Source organism: Argopecten irradians, chromosome 11 (genome assembly GCF_041381155.1).
Source record: "Argopecten irradians isolate NY chromosome 11, Ai_NY, whole genome shotgun sequence".
NCBI classification, from domain to species: Eukaryota; Metazoa; Mollusca; class Bivalvia; order Pectinida; family Pectinidae; genus Argopecten; species Argopecten irradians.
The window spans coordinates 32,130,354-32,153,358 of NC_091144.1; the positions used below are offsets into that span (position 1 = coordinate 32,130,354).

The window sequence follows — 23,005 nt, forward strand, 5'->3', positions numbered from 1 at the left end:
ATTCAGGAGTCGATTAACCTTCTTTAAAAAAGTCGAAAGAAAAACCATTGCCTTTTGACAGTTTTAAACCGTCTAAAGTTAACAACACAAATTTAATAGCTTTCTTGTCGAAAAGGTCATGCTTTCTATTCTGTATTTGCATATTACACAGTTACCTGCCCTTGCGGTTAAGTATTGATTATGACGTCATGTGTTTGAGAGCGCAACGTCATACATTTAAGACATGAATTGCTCTAACAAAGTGATGACGTAACAATCGAAACTTACCCGCAAGGAATCTTACTCTGTAATATGCAAAGACCGAATTGGATTCGGCGAGTATGTTGGTTTTCAGATAAAAGCATAACTAAAATATTTAACATGCTGGTGGATAAGAATGTGTTTTGTAGTGTCCATTTACACTGTGTAACGAAGAGGTTGAACAAAATCTGGTCTTACGTTGTAAGTGTACACGGTACAGAAAAGTGTATTTTGATATGTTATTTTGTTTGATCTACTGACAGGAATGTTGAAAACCGCATTAAAACTGACCCCTTCAGTACCAAGATACCGCCCTCCAAAGTGCTCGAGTTTTACCTGTATATCGACTGCTGATCAGGGAATCGGTCCCTCACGCTAATTTGGGGAATAACCGAATGTGACGCCATAAGTGCAACGGATGTGAGCTGTTTGATTGTGGAATAATCATACTGGTAGATCAAGAACTTTTATATGTTATTCACCAGATGTTATTAACCAACCTTTCGGAAATCAAAATGAATTTTCGCAGTATTTCCATAATTTCAATTCACTCTAAAATAAGATGAAAACATATAGTTAAATTAAGAGGCAAATTACTGAGTTTATTTTAAATTCTACAGTGTCATAGTTTGCAATTAATTTCTTATAGATATAGTTTCACCAAAACATCACAAAACCATCAAAACAATATTTTTTTACTGTACATACAATCTGTGTAGTTACTAAATTGCAATGTTTTAATCAACATACGTGTTTGTATGTGCCAGTGTTTGTCGTAGCTTAATCTGATCAAGTATATGGGTTTCAATACCTAAGAAAAATACAGGTGGAAATTTTACCCATGTACACAAATAACTTTAAATATTGTTTTAACGCCTCATGTAATGTCGTAAATTAGTATTTCAAGCCAACTTTTGACAACACATTAAGAAAAATACTGGTACCGTGGTGTTTCTTGAAACTAATATACAAAATAAAGATATCACCAAATCTGACAGAGACTTTTTCTAGCAGTGTATATATGTCACTTGTAATTATTTCTTCATCAGTGACCATGATTGCACTTTACAATGGGTAAGTGTTACACTATTACAATAATACAAAACAGTTTTGTCCCATCTCACTCCATAGTTGATCCTCAAAGCGAAGTATTTTGTCTATTTTCTACTTGATTTTTCCTAGTAGTTTTTAGTGTTTTTACGGCCTTCCAAGACGCATGTCTGACAGGAATCCAATCATACTCATTTCTAACGTCGATGAAAAGTTCGAAATGCTTACAAAATTTTCTATATGATCGGATGCGATATAATTAGTCATAGACCGCGAAAAACGAATCAACCAGTGTTTGCAAATGGACTTTTTGTGATTTACTTATTGTTTTTTTTCTGAATAAAAGTAAAAAGAAAAGATAAAAATACAGAACGACCGGTCTGTATAACGACTAGATTTATTGTAATGGTCGAGATCGGTAACTTTCAGTACCCAGTTCGTCATCCTGTAGTTCGATAACTGTCATGAATATTTAAACAACTGCAGGCGAAAAACTGTTGACAATTTGCTTGTTTTCATTTGATTCACTCATTTTTGTATCAATAACATTTAGAATCTAGCAGTTTATTTGCAATTACAAATGTCGTCCCGATTGGCATATGACAATATGGAAGCTGTTAATCTCGCCATGATAACGTCGCCAATTTATATGAATATCATGTAAAGACAAATTCAATTTAAATTTAAATCTTTAGCTTTAAATGGATTTTTCCACACCATATACGGCGTAATTGTCGACCTTACTCCAGCCAAGTTTTGACAGGACATGTAAAACAGTTTTGGTGTCTTGGTGTTCCTGGAATATGATGTATAGCACCAGGATGTCACCGAATCTATCCAGGGCTTTTTGTAGTTGTATATAGATATGGCCCGTGATCATTTCTTCATCACATACATCACCGAACAAATCGAGCGTGACTACAGTTCCAGCCTCACATTGGTCTACATTTATTGCTGATATCATCATTTCGGATTTAATCTTATCTTGTTTTGGAACAGCATTGGAGAATACTTCGGTACCTGTACAATTAAGAAAAAATAATTTGATATAAACACCAAAATGAATGAACGCCATTTTAAGTCCTTATCGAGTTATTACTGAACATGATATGAATTCTGCATTGACTTAGTCCTCCGATTCTTTTATGGTTTTGGAGTTAGTTAAAGTAGTGCGATTTTAACATCATTCCAGCATGTTAATGGGTCAGAGAAGTACGTATTTGACCAAAAGTCATGGATAATGCAATTGGCAGACGTACATTTATATATGCCATTGAATCAATTTGATAATACACCTGTCTCTCCGAAGGTATATGTGAGTACGTTGATACGAATGACCCCCTCCAACCCCAAATTCGGAAACCGCGGAAATGTCAACTCCGCGAAACTAGCTAGCCATCCGCTAATTTCTTACCTGTGCTGTTATAATACATTAATTATTAACTTCACAATTGGCTACTAATGATGAGACGAAGGTAAAGTATTAAAATCAAATCAAAAAGATGTTTGCATGTTACGCTTTTTTATAACATTTAAGCACCAATTCTAAAGAGTAGTATCCATCAGAAATAGATCAGACGATTTCATGGTTTTTATTACCTCTAAGCATCCATTCTATATTCGATGGCACTAGTTGATATGGTATCCAGTTGATTAAGACTCTGTTCTCTGGGAATAAGTATTGAGTTGCTGTTCGGTTGCGCAGTAATTCTCCTAGGAAGGATGAATCAACTCTTTGTAGGAAAGACTCATCTCTTAATCCAAGCAATCCACGAAGACTTTTCGTCGTATTTCCAAACATCATTGTATGCTTGTATAAAAAAAAATATTTTAAAATAAACTACTTAAATATGAATAATGACATGAATATTCGATATAATATGAACATAAATTTCTGAAAAATGAAAGATGTCTTATGCATGGTTAATTACCACCTTAAACATGTAACACTCAAATGCAATCATCTAGGATTCCGTGTAGAAACTTTTAAAAGCATGACTATCAATAACTCAAACAAGTTTAAGCCGAATATCTAATTAAAGAAATATTAGATAATAGTTGATTAAAGTCATCTAGTTAGGCATTTTTTATATTCTAGTATCATTTGAGTTTTCCATGTTTAAAGCAAAATATCATACCGTTCATGCAACAGAGATTAATGACTATACAATATTGTTTAAATGATTGATACAAACTCACTATTCCTTTTACGTGTTACGATATATTGTAAAAGTATTTATTTTAGTGGTAGTTTCATTTTAGCGGTAGTTTTATTGCAGCGCTTTTCGCGATGTCATTAAAGCACTAATTAATGCACAATGCTAAATTTTCCGGTATTAAACAACGATATTGCATTAAATATTCGCGCTCATAAATATTTTTTTTCATTCATCTAAATTTTGACTGCGCTAAAATAAGTACATTTACGGCATGTTTCAAGTTAAAAGTGTGATATTAGCTGCTGTTATTCACAAGGTTTTTGTTTTCTTTTTTCATAAAAAAACTAGACAGTTGAATAAGAATAATATTCGATATACGTACTCGAGAGAATACCAGCTTTGCTGATCCTCTGCAAAGTTGTTCAAAATGGGTCGGCGAGCTTATTAGGAAAACAGCTTTGTTGGCAGTATGAGAGAGGTTTTTCATACAAAACGCTCTCAGGCGAGTATAAACTCCTTTTCCTTCATATTCGTCACGGACACGAATTGATCTTAAAAGAATACTTTCACCATCATCGATCACGGTAGCGAACATGAAACATACCTAAAAGTAGAATGATACTTTTTGAGATCATCATATGCGTACATGAATAAGTAGCCTACTGTTTGCACACGGGCATGTAACTTGGGTTTTGATATATACACACATGTATTAACCCGATTTTCTAAAACTTATGTTACAAGCCTTTACGATCATAACTAAACATATAGTAATTAATTAAGCCAATAGATCTTATTAAAATAAACTTGCATATACTCTTATGTAATGGAGATATGACACAAATGCTTTCGTAGTTTATTTAGAATTTTGGCCTATAACTCCATATCATAATTTTTTTTATTAAATAAATCTATTTAAATAAATGTTTTATTGGAAGGTTATGGAAAAGCTTTTGAAAGATTATTAGATGTCTAATAAAATATAATATGCTTCATTAAATATTTCATTATATGAGATATGAGAGTTTAACAAAAACAGATATGTTTTATAATGAAAGGCGATATAAAAACAATTCAGTTGTATTTTTGACAAGTATTTCTCCATTAATAGTGGCATTTGCCTTACTTAAAACAATAATATTCTTTTCTATAGCTAAAGCAAAACCAAAGAATAAAGAAATAAACAAAACTTACCATAGTACTGTCGATAAACCCAGCAAACCCCGTGTTGTGTTCCAGTAATTCGTAGTATCTGTACGGGATGTAATCCGCACCGTCATAAAGATGTCTCCGTACTGATATGACGTCATCGTAATCTTCGGCTGTTGTTGTCCTGAAGGTTATTCCAGCAAGATCATCAGTCATTGGTTTCTTAACGTCTAATTCTTTTCTCTTTGACTTCATCAAGTTTATTTCATCAGTTGTTGGCTTCCCAAAATGTATGTCATCAGCTGCCGGCTTCCAACAATTTATTTCCTCATCCGCCATGGACTTACCGAAGTATATTTTAATCAACTGTTGACTTCGTAAAATTTATTTCATGGGATCGTGCCTTCTGTTAATATCCTTCGCTTTCTCGAAGCTTATTTTATCAACTATTGATTTCTCGAAGGTAGATTCAGCATAATTTATACTTCTCTAACTGAAATCTACCATTACTTCCGACGTTACTAACCCCAGAGTATTAAAATTAACAAAATTCATGAAAATAAAAAAACCAACGTATTTTGATCCTCATGATTAGCTATGAAATACCTTCAAACGTTCAATGTCTTTCTTGTGATACAGAGGCAAGCATACCGCAGTAAACATTGTACACAGTGTAAACTTTTAAAAACTGAGTGTCACTGTAACAAGCATATTTATTTTCAAACACATTAATTCATGAATATGCAAATGAGATACTTAACACATTAAGGTTTTAAATTGAAGTACAATTCAAATCTAGATTAATGATATCTAAAGATGTTGCACTATAAAAGACAAATATCAAAATTTTGAATAATAAGGTGACGTAATTAAAATGACGTGTACGTCCAAATACCTCACTCATTACACACCAAACGGGACTTAAACTGCATTTGATATATTTTATCTTTATTTTAAAGGGATGTTAACTACAAAAATAAAGACATTACCAATGAAGAAAATATGCTATTATAATTATTGAATTTCAATATTTGTACAAAATCATATGATAGTCATAGTTCTACTAATTAGACACTTTACACAAAATAAGTACTCATCAAATGGCATTTGCTTTGAAACCAACTTGATGTATTTGCCTGTTTGTCTAGTACTTGGCTAGAAATTGCATTGTTTGAACTTATAGGGAACTTGTTGAAATATGACTAGGTACTGAATTTTAAAACGACGCTATGTCAAAACACCCTGACTGCCAGATTGCAAACTGAAAAAAAATCCCCCTGAAAGAAAACCATCACATTTCGATTGTTTAAAAGCACCTTAAACTAACAGCACAAATTAATTAGCTTTCTTGTTTAAAGTGTCATTTTTCTATAGGAATCGGCGAGTATGGTTTTTTTCCTGATAGAAAGAGAACTTAAATACTTACCATACCTTTGAATACGAAATAAATGTGTAATAAGCAATTCTTGAACTTTGGTTCTTATGATTTGTTTTCAACCCAACCGAATGTTTTGTAGTGTCCAATAAAAGGGCGTAAAGAACAGTTTTAATGAACTCTGATATCAATAGGTCTTACAGTGTACACGGAACGGAAAATTTTATTTTGATATGTTATCTCCTTACAAGAATGTTGCACCCCGCATCAAAATCGGCCTCTTCAGTACAGAGATACCTCCCTCCGAATTGTTATTTCTGCTAATGGAGCAAAGAAAAGTTTGTGCAAACCATTATTAAAACGTCTGTATGCATTTTATCTTACTTGTTTGATATCAGTTACCTACTAGGCAATAAATCTTAACCTTATAAAATATCAAATTCACAGTGAAACATTTTTTTCCACATATACATATTTTGGTCTTTTCTAAAGAAAATTATACGGCAAGTCTACAAATTATGAATTTTACGTCTTATGAGTGGTAAAATAGATATTAAGAATGGTCGTTGTTTCTTCTGGACTTGTATTGAACTATCTAGGACTTCCTTACCGATGAGTGTACATGAACTAACTTTTTTTTATTGGCAAAAGGGTTTATCATATGCAATAATAACAATTAAAGCAAAATCAAAACACAATTCATTATAAAGCATATTAGCCCGATCGATTTTTTTTCTTCAATTTTCAATCTCCAGTTGGACCCATTGCCGAAACGTAATGGAGAACAATCGCCTACTACACGCTTACTTAGGAATTGATGTCACAATGGTATTCATATATATATGTAGGAACTTAATGAGTGGTCATTTTATATGAGATTATATGAAACGAGTCTAAGAAGTTTTAAACGACGTGGAGACCAAACGCCTAATAAACACAAAAAATGATATAAAACAGCTTGTTTGGCATTTCATATAGGGCATAGAGCCATGGACTTTCTTCGGGACACAGTTATTTTAAATATTTCAATCTTGTCGTAAATTTATGAGAGACTTAAAGAAATTAATAGTGGTAAAAACGGGGAAAAAACCCACAAAACGTTTCATAACATCTCATATAAAATGAACACCTATTTAGATTCACTACCCCTGAAAAACATTCAGTGGAGGTCTTCAAAAATCTTTCTTTTGCAACTTTAAAGTAACCCAACTGCGACGTTACAATCGGACTTAACGGAAACATCCTCCAGAGATTGTGTCCATTGGGTATATATACAAGTGCATAAAGTTAGAATTTGATATGATCGTTGATTGATTCTTTATTTTATAACCGAGCTTAGGACACTGACACCATTCTAGTCCGTCACTTATAGTTTTGTAACCGTAAGTAGGTCAATGCTATTAATAGAACAATAATGTTTAAAGCTCTGCACTAGATGTGTGTATGTGTGTATATACACGACTGTCAGCTGATCTTTTCTTTGTCAGGGATAAACACACAGCTCACGTACGTTACCGATTTTTCTGATGCTGATGTAAAAATACACGGTTAATGGATCCAGCCACGTAACAGACATGACCTCTTCCGAGCTAAGAAGATGATCGACTGAGTTGAGAAATTGAGCCCGAACGATGAGCTAGGTATACTTCTTGTACAGACGTACGACGCAAATACACATCGTAGTTGTTATATAAACCTGTTTATTTACATTGGTGTGATTAGAACTCGGTCTCGTGAGGTTGTTAATTGCTGTACTAACGAGTGACAATGATCTACGAATGTGTTCCATCGATGCGTGTTCTGTGCTTGTTAAGGGTTCGGAGAGTCCATCGTACTACCTGTGTATGAAATATTTCCTACAGGTGCACGGATTTACAATGGAAACATGGCGGGCTGTCGCGCAGAGCAAGTACATTTAACAACGAACTGTTTTATGCTTGACTTAAATATTGATGCCGTTTTGGTTGTGCTTTATTTGTGCTCTAAAGTTGTAACCTAGCTAGCCATTGGCCGGATATTTGTTCCCTTGTTGAGTTGGTCACGAATGCGCGTAATCATGAAATTAGAGGTATATTTGTCCTACCCGCCTGCACTACGCCGCCCATCTCGATAGCCAACCCTACCTCTCTATCGCATGTACCCAGTCTGACCACACGTCTAACCCAAATACCTACATTTATAATGCTTATAAGAAATGAAAGTTATTTGATAATATGATGTATACGACTGTTCCATTCGACCGAGAACATCACCTTTATTATCAAGAACATAGGATTCTTGTTGTTTTTTTTTTTTTAAAAACCGGCATTAATATTACTTTTAATAATGTTACAATCGCATGACGAATACTGTGATAGGCTTTTACCCAATGTGACATAAGCCCGGGGAATAGTTAAGGCAGCTATTGTCCCCTATGTATTGGGAAAAGTGTGGGAAGATATATTACCCCTAATCTGGAAATATTTTAGTTTCTTATTGTCCCCTGTTTAACTGAAACGCTGAGAATAATTTTGTGAGTGATTAACATCAGTGGTTACTACTAGACCCTATAGACAAGGGATTGCATGGTTAGCTATTACACCATATAGACAAGGGATTGCATGGTTAGCTATTACACCCTATAGACAAGGGATTGCATGGTTAGCTATTACACCCTATAGACAAGGGATGGCATGGTTAGCTATTACACCCTATAGACAAGGGATGGCATGGTTAGCTATTACACCCTATAGACAAGGGATGGCATGGTTAGCTATTACACCCTATAGACAAGGGATGGCATGGTTAGCTATTACACCCTATAGACAAGGGATTGCATGGTTAGCTATTACACCCTATAGACAAGGGATGGCATGGTTAGCTATTACACCCTATAGACAAGGGATGGCATGGTTAGCTATTACACCCTATAGACAAGGGATTGCATGGTTAGCTATTACACCCTATAGACAAGGGATGGCATGGTTAGCTATTACATCCTATAGACAAGGGATGGCATGGTTAGCTATTACACCCTATAGACAAGGGATTGCATGGTTAGCTATTACACCCTATAGACAAGGGATGGCATGGTTAGCTATTACATCCTATAGACAAGGGATGGCATGGTTAGCTATTACACCCTATAGACAAGGGATTGCATGGTTAGCTATTACACCCTATAGACAAGTAATAGTGTGAATAGATATAATACCCTATTGACAAGGAATAGTGTGGTAAGCTATTTTCTCCCATACCTACACGTGTAAAACTTGCTTGTCTAGGGCAATATACTCGTGTCGTCTGAGGCTGTATTGCATAGCTACCCATGCAATAAAGCCGTGTGAAGTCACAGCGTCAATAAAATAACTATTTTCTAGGTGCCATTTTAAACAATTTTTTTTTCAGAAACTAGGGTGGATTAACATTAAAAGATACACACAACGGAATTTGCGTTGAAAATATCATGCAATTTTCATGTATGAAGAATTGAATTGCAGTTACGTTTTCTTCCGAATTTATTTCAAAATGGCGGAGAGAAATAGTAGCAAAATTGCAATAAAATGTCGAGGTATGAGAGAAAAATACTCTTTCATACGTGGATATGAAGGATAGGGATATTCTACCCTCTGGATCACAAAATGTTGCAAAACCCTCGGCAAGCCTCGGGTTTTACTACATTTTGTGACCCTCGCGTAGAATATCCCTATCCTTCATATCCACCTATGAAAGAGTCTTATAATAACCTATAGACAAGGAACAGTTTGGTTAGGTATTTACATCATAATGAGGTAAAAACGGTATAAAGCTAGCATGTAAATAATCCAAAATAAGGCCAAAATAAATTCGAAGTAAAATAAAAAATCATTTCTATGGAATATATATTCAGCCACTATAGGGCCTTCTTCAGTCCAAAATAATACTAACACAACGTGTTCGTCTACATGTTTGTTTACATCTATTGTGCGCGGGTATGAAATACTATTTCCATGTTGGTCTAATACATCAGGAAAGTGTTTGTGAGCTAACACCCGATATGTTACTAACAATCTTAGCTTTTCCAGTACTAATACATTAGTGTCGACTCACTAAACAACTGCATTAATTTATTTATAGTGATAATTTTATTTATGTGATGAACTGGCATCCTTTGGCTAACACAATATTTTGTTAAACTGTCACCCTTTGTTTGAACAAACCATTAGCTTGCTGAACTTTTGAATTTTACTTGGGAATGTTTGGTTGGCTGCTACCCTTTGCTTGACGTTATTTTATTGAAATGTTGAACTGTTATTATACATGTATCGTCTCTGATTCTCCTGAAAGCCCGCATTGGTAGATATATTTTCTTCAAGATCTCACGGTAGGTCAGCTTCTTCCTCACCAGTAGATAAATCGTAGCCCTACATAAGGAACCATCTACGTTTTCAATTAATTTTGACGATGTGGTGATAGTAATACAGTTTGATTGTCGGTTTAAATTAGAGTCAGAGGAAATGTCGTCCTTTTGTTTGACTACCATAACTAGTATGGTGAGCTGCCATATTTCGTTAAATTTTGGCAGGTTAAACACTATCTCTTTATTTTGCTTACGTCTGTGAATAAGTCCGTGACATTTGAATATTTCAATGAGCTGGTATTGGTATGGTAAGTTTTCAACCCCAGTATAAATAATACCTAAAAGTAAAATTGTTTGGATGAAAGCCCCACTCACAGCAAGTATGATTATTTAAGTCGGAGTATTATTGCGATGTGTTGCTTGTGTGAAGTGCTTACGTGTTTTGGGAGACTGCAGTATGTTAGAAACAAAAATTGAGTAAGCTTTAAACTTATTTTGGATAAACACCTGTTTAATAGTTATAATAAGTTTTAATAATTTCTTTTATTCTCGTTGACCCGTAGCTTGAGTTGCTTAGCTTTGTTGAAATATATGTCTGGTGTGAACACCCATTCTCACTTTACGACAATTTGAATGGCATATGTGAGAGTTCATCCATTTCAGTCATTTATATACTTACAAGCGTGAATCACCAATTTGAGACTCAAACCTTCAATGCTATTACTATATAAATATTTCAATCTTGCATGAAACGAGTATTTTCATTGGCTGGGAATTCTCATAACGTAAAAATGACATTGACTTTTGCACATCACTGAGGTAATTAGACGAAACATCGGCGGGATGAGTTCATAGAAAAAAATATATTGAATTAAAAGGAGTAATTTAGTATATGTTTATGCTATGGGGAGAAGTCCCAAAACAAAACAAAACAAAAAGAAACTCTAAAAGTATAAATTACCAAAACACAAAAACCATGTGGTATTAATAAAAGTTGATATGATATATTTTGTCTACACGCTGATTTTTGTTCTAGCTCAACAACATGAACAATTCTTCACATGAATCAGTAAATGGAATAGTAAGAGATCCATCACTATATTATTTTTTTCCATTATTTTCATTCTAAATCTGAATTTATGATTGATAAATTTATTTTTCATACCTGGAAAACAAAATAAGAAAACCCCCAAAAAATCCTAGAATTGGGGTAAAACCACGAAGTTTATCGTCATGTCATGTGACAATAGAGACATTGAAGTTGTATGTTGCGTTGAAGACATTGGAATCGTACATCAAAAAGCATTTTATTTTGTCGTTAGTACGATAAGCATTTTCTTTTTTAATTTCATAGCGGCATGGAATACATTTGTGAAAATCCGTTACGTGGATTAACAAAATTTTCAAACAATTATTATTTCATATGAAATTTTAAAAAAATCGTAATAACAAGGATTAAATGACGAAATAACCACAACATATAGTTGGCATTTAGTTTTGTTTTTGATATTTTTTGTATTTGGTTTTGTTTTGTTTTGATACCAATGCTTAAATGACGAAATAACCACAACGTATAGTTGGCACTTGGCTTTGTTTTCTAGGAACTATGTGGACAACCATAGAGATATGAAGGGGAGTGACGTTCCGTTCAATATCTCGCTGCCTCTGCTAGGGATTGGGCTACTTTCTCTCCTCCTCAGCTTAACATTCTGCTGTTACATGTGGAGGTATGTAGTTATAATTTATAACTCCTTAAAAAGAAAAGCAAATAGTGAGATGACTCATTAAAAACTCAAAATTTATGAGATAACTCATTAAGAATTTAAATTTAATGAGATTATTCATTAAAAATTCAAAATGAAATAGTAATAAGATAACTCATTAAAATCAAATCAATGAAATAATTGATCAAAAATTCAAAATTAATGAGATAACCCAATAAACATTTAAAACTAATCATACAACTCATCAAAAATTCAATATCTAATGCAATAACCGATTAAAATATCCAAATTTTAATAACAAAAAATAATTATTTAATATTTACTAAACATTATCACAAATTATAGATTTAAGGAAAGTTTGAAAAATGCCATTTACATAAACGACTGTGTGAAAATAACTTATTACTCATCAGAAATATCAAAGAATAAGTCATAAACCCATGAAACTGCTGAAAATTAGATGGTAGTAATATAAGCCAGTGTCAGGCCTTATTAATAATGTTGTTATAATCTTGATACAAATGTTAGTACGTTTAAAAATTTTTTCTAAAGAACCAGTTTCTTTTTTCATACTGTAGTGATGATACCAAGGAATTGGTTGTTTCTCCAGAATCCAGCATTTTTATACAATAGATTAACCTTGAAATGTGGGTCAAGGTCATTAATGGGGTAACATTGAAAAGTAGGTGAAGGTAATGCCTGTACACTTAATAACCTTATCAACTTTCCTCGACAGTGCATTGTAGTTAGGTTATTCTGTCCCATCGTGTAGGTCTGCCTGTCTGGGCATTGACACGATACAACCTAAATATATCTGGTATACATGTAGCTGCGAAATGTATAGAATTGTGTTGGTATATTCTGGTAATATAGTATATGTATTATATGTAAAGAGAACAAAATAAGATGTTATTATAGAATGAAAATTTCTGATTGTATAGGGTAAGTTATTGTATGAAAACTCTTCAGATTTTATTGGCTTACTTATTGTTAAGTTATTGAAATAAAACTCTTCTGATTTTATAGGGTAACTAATTGTTAAGTTATTCAATGAAAATTCATTTGATTTTATAGGGTATTTTATTGTTAACTTATTGAATTAACACTGATTTTATAGAAAAAAATAATGCTGACGTTATTGAGAGAAAAATCTCAATTAATCAATATATTTCATAATTAGATAAGCGTTTAACATTTACCACAATGCAAAAATCAGCATAAAACCACAAAAATAATAATACCACTAAACGTTGTATGTTAACAGTATAAGAGTGTATTGGTGGATGTTTTAGGATAAGTATGGTAGGTTGATGCAATATAAAAAGTGATGGTTATTCAGGACGCATTCTTGTTTGTCAGGTTGCGATGTAAAGCTCGCCAGGAACAAGGTTACCGTAGGGTAAGTATGAACAGAGCTCGGTACCATGTCCTTATCATGTGAACAGCATGGACAAGGGATGATCAGCGGTAGATACAGACTTAGTGACTGGCAGTATTCGGTAACTTCTGCCAGTCAGACGAGGAGTACGTTAAGTACAGAAAAAAAACTTCCTGATTGCATAGTGTACTTATGACACAAGAGCTTCACGTGCCCAGTGACATTACTATAGAGTATTCTAGAATAATGTATTGCCGGGTATTTACGCGGGTTAAATTTTTGGCGAAACGAGAATTATGCTTTATAGATTTATATTATATATTTATACATAATATTTTTGGTAGTTTAAAATTTTCGCAATGTGGCTTTCAGTGTATAAATCAACCAATTCTCAATATTCTCAAGACCTTTTTTTTGTCTCAATTTCAAGCAATTTTATTGACAAAAACAATATCAAAGGGATTAGACATCTAACAATCCTTAAATTAGTCTTATCCTGATCTTAGCAAAATCCCGCGAACATCGCGAAATTATCCTCCCCTTAGAAATAACAGGCAATACGGTAAATAAAATGTAGAATGTAGAATGCCTTTGGCCTCTTTGTTGATTGCTTGTGCAGTGGGACTTCATTGCAATTTGTAAAATGAAGATATACACAGGCATTATGTCTTCAGGTAAATTCATGTGAATTTCATGTCAATTCCAGGTTTAGATTTTTTAGGTTAAATTGACCTGAAGACATATTGCCAAGTAAAGCCAACAAGTTGTCCCTAGATCCCTAGGTGAAGTATGATCCCATATTTCCGTACATTTTATGTTCATGGCTTCTTTATCTGTACCAAGTTTAGGTTTGCTATATTCGAATGGTGACCGCAAAATGTACTCTTGAAAATACATAGAAATTCAAATTCGTAAAGCAGAACATCTTGTGATGAAAATGTGTTTGAAATGTGCATTTAGTTTATTCTTTTTAATTGTAGATCAAATTCAAGACAACTAAGAAGAGAAAACTACCTAATGATGTAAGTACGATAAGATGGTGTTCAACATATAGGGATTGGATTTCGTTTTTATGTTAACCATGCTTGTATGGAGCAATTCCTCTAAGAATATATTCTATGGGGCGCGTTAGCGCCCCATATTGAATATATTCTTAGAGGAATTGCTCCATACAAGCATGGTTAACATAAAACGAAATCCAATCCCTATATTTACACTCACACGACTTTTTATTTATATTTTATGCTATAAAATCGTCATTTGAAAGTGACGTAATTATTCAATAAAAGTCGGTCAAAAGTGGGAGGAGCTTACTCAATTGAACAGCGAATGATGACGCTTCACGTAAGGTAGAATTATTCATCCGCGACGACAAAAAAGTTCAATATTTTAGTGTAAAATAAACATGACAAACAAAGAAAATTTCAGAGATAATTTTATTTAATCAGATCAGAACTTTAAATATATATTCAAGTTTGCTAAAAGTTAATATATAGCGTAATAACATAAAGAATTTGTACACGGCCACATGTGTGAACTCGGTGACCGTTATTGTGCAGCGAGGCGAAGCTGACGCACGCTTACACACTTTAGTTTGCGGAAGTTGTGAAAACACCGATTTTCAAGTAGCTCAATGTGTTTGAGATGTCGTCTGACTTGACGATATTACATCCTTGGGAGCCATGTGATTATATAATCTACGCTTAGATCCATATCGCCATCGATAAATGAAACAAATTCACTTGTGTTCGATGGATACAATGTATTTGTGGTGACGCGGAACTGTCAACACGTGGATTATTAGCGGTGCATGTTTTATAATACACATGATTAAATACTCAAAGAACAAAGACAAGAGGATATGTTTATAACTGACCTCTATCAGAGGGTCTCACACCCGTCCACCCCAAAGGCTCGATCGTAGGACGAACATAGGCACAGAGGTAATGTTTACATTTGACACCCATCATTTTTAACAAAAATGAAAGCACGTCGCCCCGGTCGGAATATTTTTCCGTTTCTTTATACAATTGTTAATTTAAAAATTGTTTGAATCATATATAAATATAAAACATGTATATATTGTTTACATTTTTCCAAAATTCTATGAAAAACAACAATATACACGTTATGTTTCGTCAAAATGTAAACAAAGCCATATGTTTCTTTTAAAAAAAGTAGTCCTTTTACGTTGCACAGAACATTTCCTTACGCAAGTTCAAAGTTCAATGTTACCATGCAGTTATGGTAAACAAAATCGGCTAGTATTAGCGTATAGTGACCAAGCCTAGCAAGTGTAAATATAAAATAATGATACATACCCCCATCACAAATAAGACCAAGGCAATAGAGGTATACTCATGTGTGGTTTGATTAGTTTAATGTCCTATTATTGGTGGAGGAAAGTCGGAGCATTCGGCGGAAAATCACTGATCAGCAGTCAGTTCTTGACAAATGTCCCATATGGGAGTCGAACGCACGATCCATAGCGGCAATGAATCGAGGCTCATTACATTCGGAATACCACGGCTTCCATAGCAGACGATGAGTTCCGATTAAAGCAGTTGTTGATGCAGAGAAAAACAGATATTTTGTAGGAAATTAAGAAATTTTGACAAAGGGAAAACTTTGAACTGACACAGAAAACTGAAAGCTTAAGGAATAACGTTTGATTTTGTTAAGGTTATGATAGAAAATGATATTGGAGCACGGATAGATTCTAGAGCAAGGTTCCATAGCTTTACACAGGTTCCGTTTCCTTATTCACTCATGACCTTAACAAAATCAAAAGTTATTCCTTAAATAATATAATGAAAACACTTTACATAGTATATTTTTACAAAACGTAACAGCTACATGTATGGCGTACTATTTCATTGATTTTAATGCTAGTTTTTCAGTGTCTTCACCAATTTGTTACAGCACCTGTACTATATTTTGTTAAATTATTTTGTTATTTTATCATACATTACTATATTTTATGTTTTTTATGTTGTCACAGACCTGTCCGGTGTGTATCGAGGAGTTCGAACAGTCCGAGTATGTAGCTATTTGTCCCTGTAACCACTGCTTCCATATGAAGTAAGTACATTATCAATACTTTGCTTATTTACACCAATCTATGTAGAATTTTTTAAGGTCAAACCATATAATTTCGTCGAATCATGTATGTTCAAATCTTAGCGAGTCCAAGTACAAAGAGATATAGAAGTTTTTCGATTATTTGATGAGTCACCTAGGAAAAGCCAGGATACATGAGTCGTTAAGTGGAGACCATAAAAATACAAATTCAATACGGGGGTGGGGGTTGAGATCCCAAAACGACGAGGGTAAAGTACAATTTACCGTTGATTAAGTTCCACATTCCGGTGATTATGACGTCATCATTTCGTGAGTTCCGTGACGTCATCATTATCACCGCTGAAAGGTGAGACTAACCGACGGCAAATTTTACTTTATCCACGTCCTTTTAGAATCTCGGAGCCCCTATTACTATAAACTTCCGCGGCGACTTAATTTTGCGATCTAGATTCTAGACTTCTAGACTAGTACTAATGCTTTACTTGTACTTTAAAGATGATCCACCACTGACAAATGATATTTTTTTCTCTTTCAAAAACAGGAGCAGACAAATTAATATTTTTCTTCTGTTACAAAAGTTACTTTAGGTAACTTTTAATACTTTACACTATTACCACAACTGAAAATTTCGAGCTTCTAATTTTAATCCAAGATGAAAATATATAAAATAATTAATTGCATCCCAAAAAGTATTTCTGTGGCACTATGTCCGATATGGAGTACTGATTGCGAATGCACCAAAAGCAAAATATGTATTTTTGCGGTACACTTTGTAATTAGACATACATATATACACGATAATATTTGATATTTTATCTTGAAGTAAAGTTAGAAACTTTTCAGTGGTGTTAATGGTGTAAAGTGAGTACCTTTTGTCACTGAAGAAAAATCGCCTGCTCCTGTTTCTGAAAAATTCCATTTGTCAGCGGTGGAGCATCTTTAATAAATTATGTCGATAGCTTAAAAATTGTAATTTAATTCTGTTTTTCGCCGTTGTAATCAATTTATTTGTAATCACATGCACTGGTCCAGATAGAGAGACGTTATGATGTAATATTTACCAGTGAAGGTGATATGCCTTTACATATGAATTGTACATTGTTTTCTTTGTATTGTTCTTGCTTGGCACACTCGTACAATTTACCATATTATTTGTCTCTGTGAAGAAGACTTGTTCTTTTCCCTGGATAAGTCACGTTTGTTTTACATATGGGATTAAGAGTAAGGGACGACTTATTTTATTGTAGTTCACTTTGTCATATTGGTTATACTCATCATGTCAATGAAGATTTGGAAAGGCGCATATCGTTTGTTAGCAATATATTTGCACTTCATTGCAACAAATATTTTTGCGGAGATGATATTTTTGCTATATGTAATGGTCGCGAACATTTGAACCGCGAGGTGTTGAGAAGTGATTGAATCATATAGGCCCTTACAGCGTAAACACAAAAAATTTAAACTGCGAAAATCAAAAAAGTTTGATCAGTGAAAATAACAGGTTATACGGTATTTTATTGGTAGAATTATGAAACCTTTTGTTGTTATAGTGATCACACAGAGACATAGACATTTCATACCAAAATGGAAGACTTTTACTGATCCACTAAAGACATAACCTTCATTTTCGATTAACATTGGTTTATTTCAGGTTAATACATTGAACTCATTTAAGGCCTATACTTTAATTGATTCTGAAATTAAAGTAAATTCTACTCTGTTATAACAGGTGTCTTTTGGAATGGCTGCGATACCAGAATGCTTGTCCGATGTGTAAAGCACCTGTCCAAAATCTGCCTTCACCAGGGGAGAGAACTGGCCTCGTTCCAATCGACAGAAGGACACAGGATATCGAGAGGGCAGCATCATCATCCATCGAAGCAGTTTAGTGAATTTAGAAGTACAGCTGTAAATACACCTTATATCTTCATTGTGATATTATGACGAAAGCAATTTGAGAGTGCCAAGACATTTTCCAAAGTGCTGAAAGTCATCATTCCCGGCCTTTCTGTCGAGTTATCCCTAGAGAGAAACAAAGGGAAGCAATTCTGATATGTTAGAATGGAGGCGATCGTGATTAGAAACTGTGATAACCAGATATTATCACATAGTTACCATCTCTCAAGTTTATTAACCTGCCAAAGATGAGCATGTTGCTAACAAGAAGCCTAAATGGATTCCATACCATGTGATAATATGATTAATTGTTATCAAACGATGCCTTAATTGTATGAACGTTAGAGCATATGGTTTCAAGGCTCTAGGTTCCAGTATCCATCTAGTTGTTCATTTATTCGGCAGCTGAACCACTATGGTGCCTTGTGAGAGTCTGCCAGGAAGGTGTGTTAGGGTCATGTAGAAGGAATGATAATAGACCCCAATAAATTAGAAGGAAGGAATCAGTAAGTGTGAAATTAACACTCGGTTCCTCCTTAAGCTTTAGAATGTGTTCAAAATAATAATTGTGATATTCTGTGATTTTTTTTATTGCTATCGCTATGATTTTGTGGTGAGGATTTTGAAAGATTCAATAGCGTTGAGTATACTGTTATATATATAAATATGTATATGTTACTTAAATGCAATTCATCTTATGCACCAATGTTCTAATTACTGCAAACCATCTTATTTCCGCGTTCGATTAATTCTCGGGTGTTTCGCGACCGAGACCTGAAATCAAATTAATGGCTAATGTATTAGTTACATATTTGATTTATATATTTTGACATGAATGAAGACGTTCTTTTTTTGAGAAATGAAAATTCTCTTTCATGTATAAGTAGATTTGAATTTTTTTAAAGCTTAGACGTCTGAATTATATGTGTCATAGTAAAACTAATCTTCTATTGTTTGTTTGGTATCTAGCTGTGCATATTATATGATCACATCTCCTTCGAATTACACTATCCCGTCTTTGCATATTACAGAGTTATCCACCCTTGCGCTTAGGCATTCATTGTGATGTCATTAATATTTTGTGAGCAAATTTCTATCATTTTTTCTGAAAAGTATACGTTATGCTCGGACATACATGACGTCACAATCATTTCCTACTCGCAAGGGCAGATACCTATGTAATATGCAATTATAGAATTTCATTGCATTACTATATCTAGTTTATCATTGAGTATATTTATATGTTTAAAATACAGTATATTCTATGTAATCTTTAAAGTGTTTTATAGAGTAGACTATTTGTTCTGTTTGTGGTATACATATACTCCAATGTGTTCACTTTAATTATTTCAACTAATTTTACTATTGACAAATTGCAAGACCCTATGAAGGAAAGAAATAACGAAGCTTCTGGGTTAGGTAACTGAATGCTATGCTACAAACGGCATTGACCATTGGTTATATTCTGAGGCGATAACAGAAAGTTTAACCAATAAAGCCCTGAAACAAATGTGATTCAATTGTTGCTTAAAGATGTTACAAATATTTCATATTCATTTCAAAGCTTGTGTGAATTATGCTTATCTTAACATTTCCATGGCAAAGTGTTACAGTCCATATTTTATCAGAGTTGTTATTAAATTGTTGTAATTTTTTACTCCATGATGTAAAGTAGTCCTCCATACACTGCCGATTGCAACCTCAATTATTCATGAGCAAATGCTTATTGTATGAAAAGTGTGTGTGTGTGTTAAATCTTACGGCCTTGCCAATGCATGCGTATAAAGGTGCTGAACATTCCTCAAGCTCCCCCTACACAGTAATCTGCCTAAATATGTGAGATAGATATTCATCCTGCTGCGTTTGTTTTTTTTAGTTCTGAATTCATTATTTACTTGCTTGCAATTTAATAGTGATATTTTACAGTCCACAAATTAAATGGTACATGCTTATTGTAAAGGCCAATACCTTTCCGAAATAGATTTTTTTTAGACTTTTCAAATGGGAATATATAATAGGATAATTTTGTAGAATCGCAATAATTATTAGCTTATAGTTTATACAACACCTATAATTACGTTCTGAATAATTAAATGAAAGTAAATTAAATATTGATTTTCACTATGTTCGTGGTCGTCCTAAACGCAATGCGTTAGTTAGCACTGTGTCAGACGGCAAAACAGCGAAATGAATCTTAATTGTTAGGGTAGAGTACGTAAGGAATCTTGTATTTGTTTTGTGTTGTAACATCAGCTTAGGTCATCAATATACATTTTCTTACTTTATTGTTTTTAAGAAAATTTATGTTGCCGAAAGGTAGTGGGCCTTTACGCACTTGTGTCTTCTTTTAAAACATGTATCTAAATCTACTTACAGTACTGTAATTGCCATGTCAAAAATAAATAGATAAATAAATAAATAAAATTCAAGTATAGAAAAAAAAATTCTGGAACAACTTTAAACTTTTCCTTTTGATAAATTTACCTATGATGTATAGAATACATAATCAAAAGTTTATGGCATATGGGAGACGACTCTGTTTGTTTTATTTTGACATTAATTCAATACACAGAGATAGTAACCCGGAGTTTCGAGAATGAATACCTGTATCATATGTTACCGAGTTTTGATTTCTTTCATTTTAACTTCAAATACATGTGACGTACTATTTGCATATTACAGTCTATTACAGAGGTATTTGCACTTGTTGGTAGGTATTGATCATGATGCCACGTATTTGCTATAATGTAAACTATTCTCGCTCACATATAACGTTACAGTGAAAACTTATCCATAAGGGAGGTAACTCTGAAATATGCAAAGATGGAATAAGGACACTTACATTATACTTTTATTTCCGGATGTCACTGCTGTTGTATCCACGACTGTAACCCATAAATTATTAGGGGTGGAAAATTAATTATTAAGTTGATGTTTGCAGCAACATAATTATTATATCAAACGAGAAAACGGTAAATATTTGTATGTTGAATATTACTAGCTTTTGTATTATAGCCTGAAATGTTTTGTTACATCACTTTGTACATAGTGTTTGTCCTATCTTCAGGTGCATATATTTCATTTATACAAAATGTTGCAAATATATATAATGGTGCCTTTAATGTTATAAAATATTACTTATATAAAAGTGAAGGTTAAAAAATCCGATTGAAAATAAATGTGCTAAAACTTTAATGGCTAATATTGTTTTCACTTTAAATCCAAGCCTGTTGTCCAAGTGTTCTCCAAATGTGAGAAGATGTAGTTAAGTTGATGTTCTTATCAATTCCAGATCTCGGTTTTTCTGGTCAATTTCAAATCTTGGCTCAAAATAATTTAGTATACTTCTTATTTTCGGAGATTGACGGAAATTTCTCCAAGATGTTGCGATTGACACATGGGTCGTTTTCGTTTTATTCGGAATAACTGGTTCGACAATTTGGACATTAAGAAATTATTTCAACAATAAATCCTGACAGGCTTGCAGTTTTGATACAGGCCTATTAGGGCTGTGTCAAGTCTCGTCTGAAAACAAGATAAAATCGCCTGTCCGTCTTCATTCCTAAACGAACAACTACTTTATGTAGGTCCAACCAGTCAAATCGTTTAATCGAAACGACCCTGCTCATGAAAACAATACACTTTCGGTAATACTAATAGAGTAAGCTGGGATGGTACGGAATCATCCGGATGTTTTCATCACACATTATGTAATATCATGCAAACCGAAAGAAACTGCACAAAAGTTTTGACAATGTTGATTTCCGTATGTGTGAGACACAATGCCATTATTGCACCATCAAGGAAAAGTACGAAGTACAACCCTTTATCTTTTAAGGTATGTTTTAGTAGTGAAGTCAAAGCATGCAGTGGTCGAGTCGTTTTGATGACTTGAACGAAATCGATTTCGAGCATCGAACTTCGACTTTCATTTCAAATACAACCATACTGTCTGACCTGAAGAACGTATTCAGAACACAATTGAGAATAAATTTAGATATATTTGTGTCCTGTAAAGCATGAACGGATAGCGAACAAATCCGAAAATAGGAAAATACAGTAAGATCAGGAAGTTGGAAGGGAAACATAAGGAGGTCAGATTGATGAAAATTGGACTGGGTGTGAGACATATAAACAAGTCATTGTCAACTTTGGGATGGCTTTCGTATGCGAGTAACTTTATATAGAAACCAGATTTCCACACACACCCTTCAAAATAATATAACACACAAAGACATGAAGGCTTTTGAAAAGATTGAACGAAAGAAGAAGGACAGATGTTTGACAGGAGATATCAGTGCCCCAGAAATGTAAATTGATTATAGTGTGTTCCGTACTCTCAAGCAAGAGGAGCAGTATTGAATCGACAATCATAAACCACAGAAAGACATATCTATTTTGCGTTAATGAATTGACCATCTGAATGACTTTAAAACATAGGAGTCAAAACGTCCATTGAGAGATGTACCCTGCTGTTGACATTTGTGAAACTATAATACAGGGGACAGAACTTACATAAGCACTGCCTGTTGTTTGATCCCATTTCAATTTATTTGCAATAATATTTTGTTGAAATTGAATACAGGTCTTGTATTATGTTAATTAGTATATTAATCAACCACATTCTGTATTGAA

At 33.7% G+C, this 23,005-nt stretch overlaps 2 protein-coding genes across 7 annotated transcripts; one reads left to right on the forward strand and one right to left on the reverse strand.

Moving 5' to 3' along the window:
• Positions 1-1,987: 1,987 nt before the first annotated feature.
• Positions 1,988-4,937, reverse strand: LOC138334571 (histidine N-acetyltransferase-like). The gene is made up of 4 exons (XM_069283223.1): positions 4,644-4,937; positions 3,832-4,053; positions 2,890-3,100; positions 1,988-2,310 (listed from the first exon to the last, which is right to left on the reverse strand). Exons 1-4 carry the CDS (start codon positions 4,935-4,937, stop codon positions 1,988-1,990), a joined length of 1,050 nt encoding a protein of 349 aa, XP_069139324.1.
• Positions 4,938-7,408: 2,471 nt separating this feature from the next.
• On the forward strand, positions 7,409-21,565 carry LOC138335326 (RING finger protein 122-like). Of its 6 annotated transcripts, none has more exons than XM_069284359.1 (7): positions 7,409-7,613; positions 7,836-7,882; positions 11,893-12,018; positions 13,375-13,414; positions 14,374-14,415; positions 16,395-16,474; positions 18,204-21,565. In XM_069284359.1, the coding sequence occupies exons 2-7, from the start codon at positions 7,851-7,853 to the stop codon at positions 18,361-18,363; spliced, it is 480 nt and encodes a 159-aa protein (XP_069140460.1). In that variant the 5' UTR covers positions 7,409-7,613; positions 7,836-7,850; the 3' UTR covers positions 18,364-21,565. The 6 variants fall into 6 exon arrangements, with proteins under 6 accessions (XP_069140460.1, XP_069140462.1, XP_069140463.1 ...); XM_069284361.1 differs by having other exon boundaries at positions 7,836-7,878; XM_069284362.1 differs by lacking the exon at positions 7,836-7,882.
• Positions 21,566-23,005: the final 1,440 nt, after the last annotated feature.

Coding starts and splice junctions, on each gene's coding strand:
- LOC138334571 (XM_069283223.1), bottom strand. CDS start 4,937: ATGGCGGATGAGGAAATAAATTGTTGGAAGCCGGCAGCTGATGACATA. Junction 4,054..4,643: donor GGTTTATCGACAGTACTATG/GTAAGTTTTGTT, acceptor TTCTACTTTTAG/GTATGTTTCATGTTCGCTAC. Junction 3,101..3,831: donor CAAAGCTGGTATTCTCTCGA/GTACGTATATCG, acceptor TTTTTATACAAG/CATACAATGATGTTTGGAAA.
- LOC138335326 (XM_069284358.1), top strand. CDS start 7,752: ATGTGTTCCATCGATGCGTGTTCTGTGCTTGTTAAGGGTTCGGAGAGT. Junction 12,019..13,374: donor TTCTGCTGTTACATGTGGAG/GTATGTAGTTAT, acceptor CTTGTTTGTCAG/GTTGCGATGTAAAGCTCGCC. Junction 13,415..14,373: donor AGGAACAAGGTTACCGTAGG/GTAAGTATGAAC, acceptor TTTTAATTGTAG/ATCAAATTCAAGACAACTAA.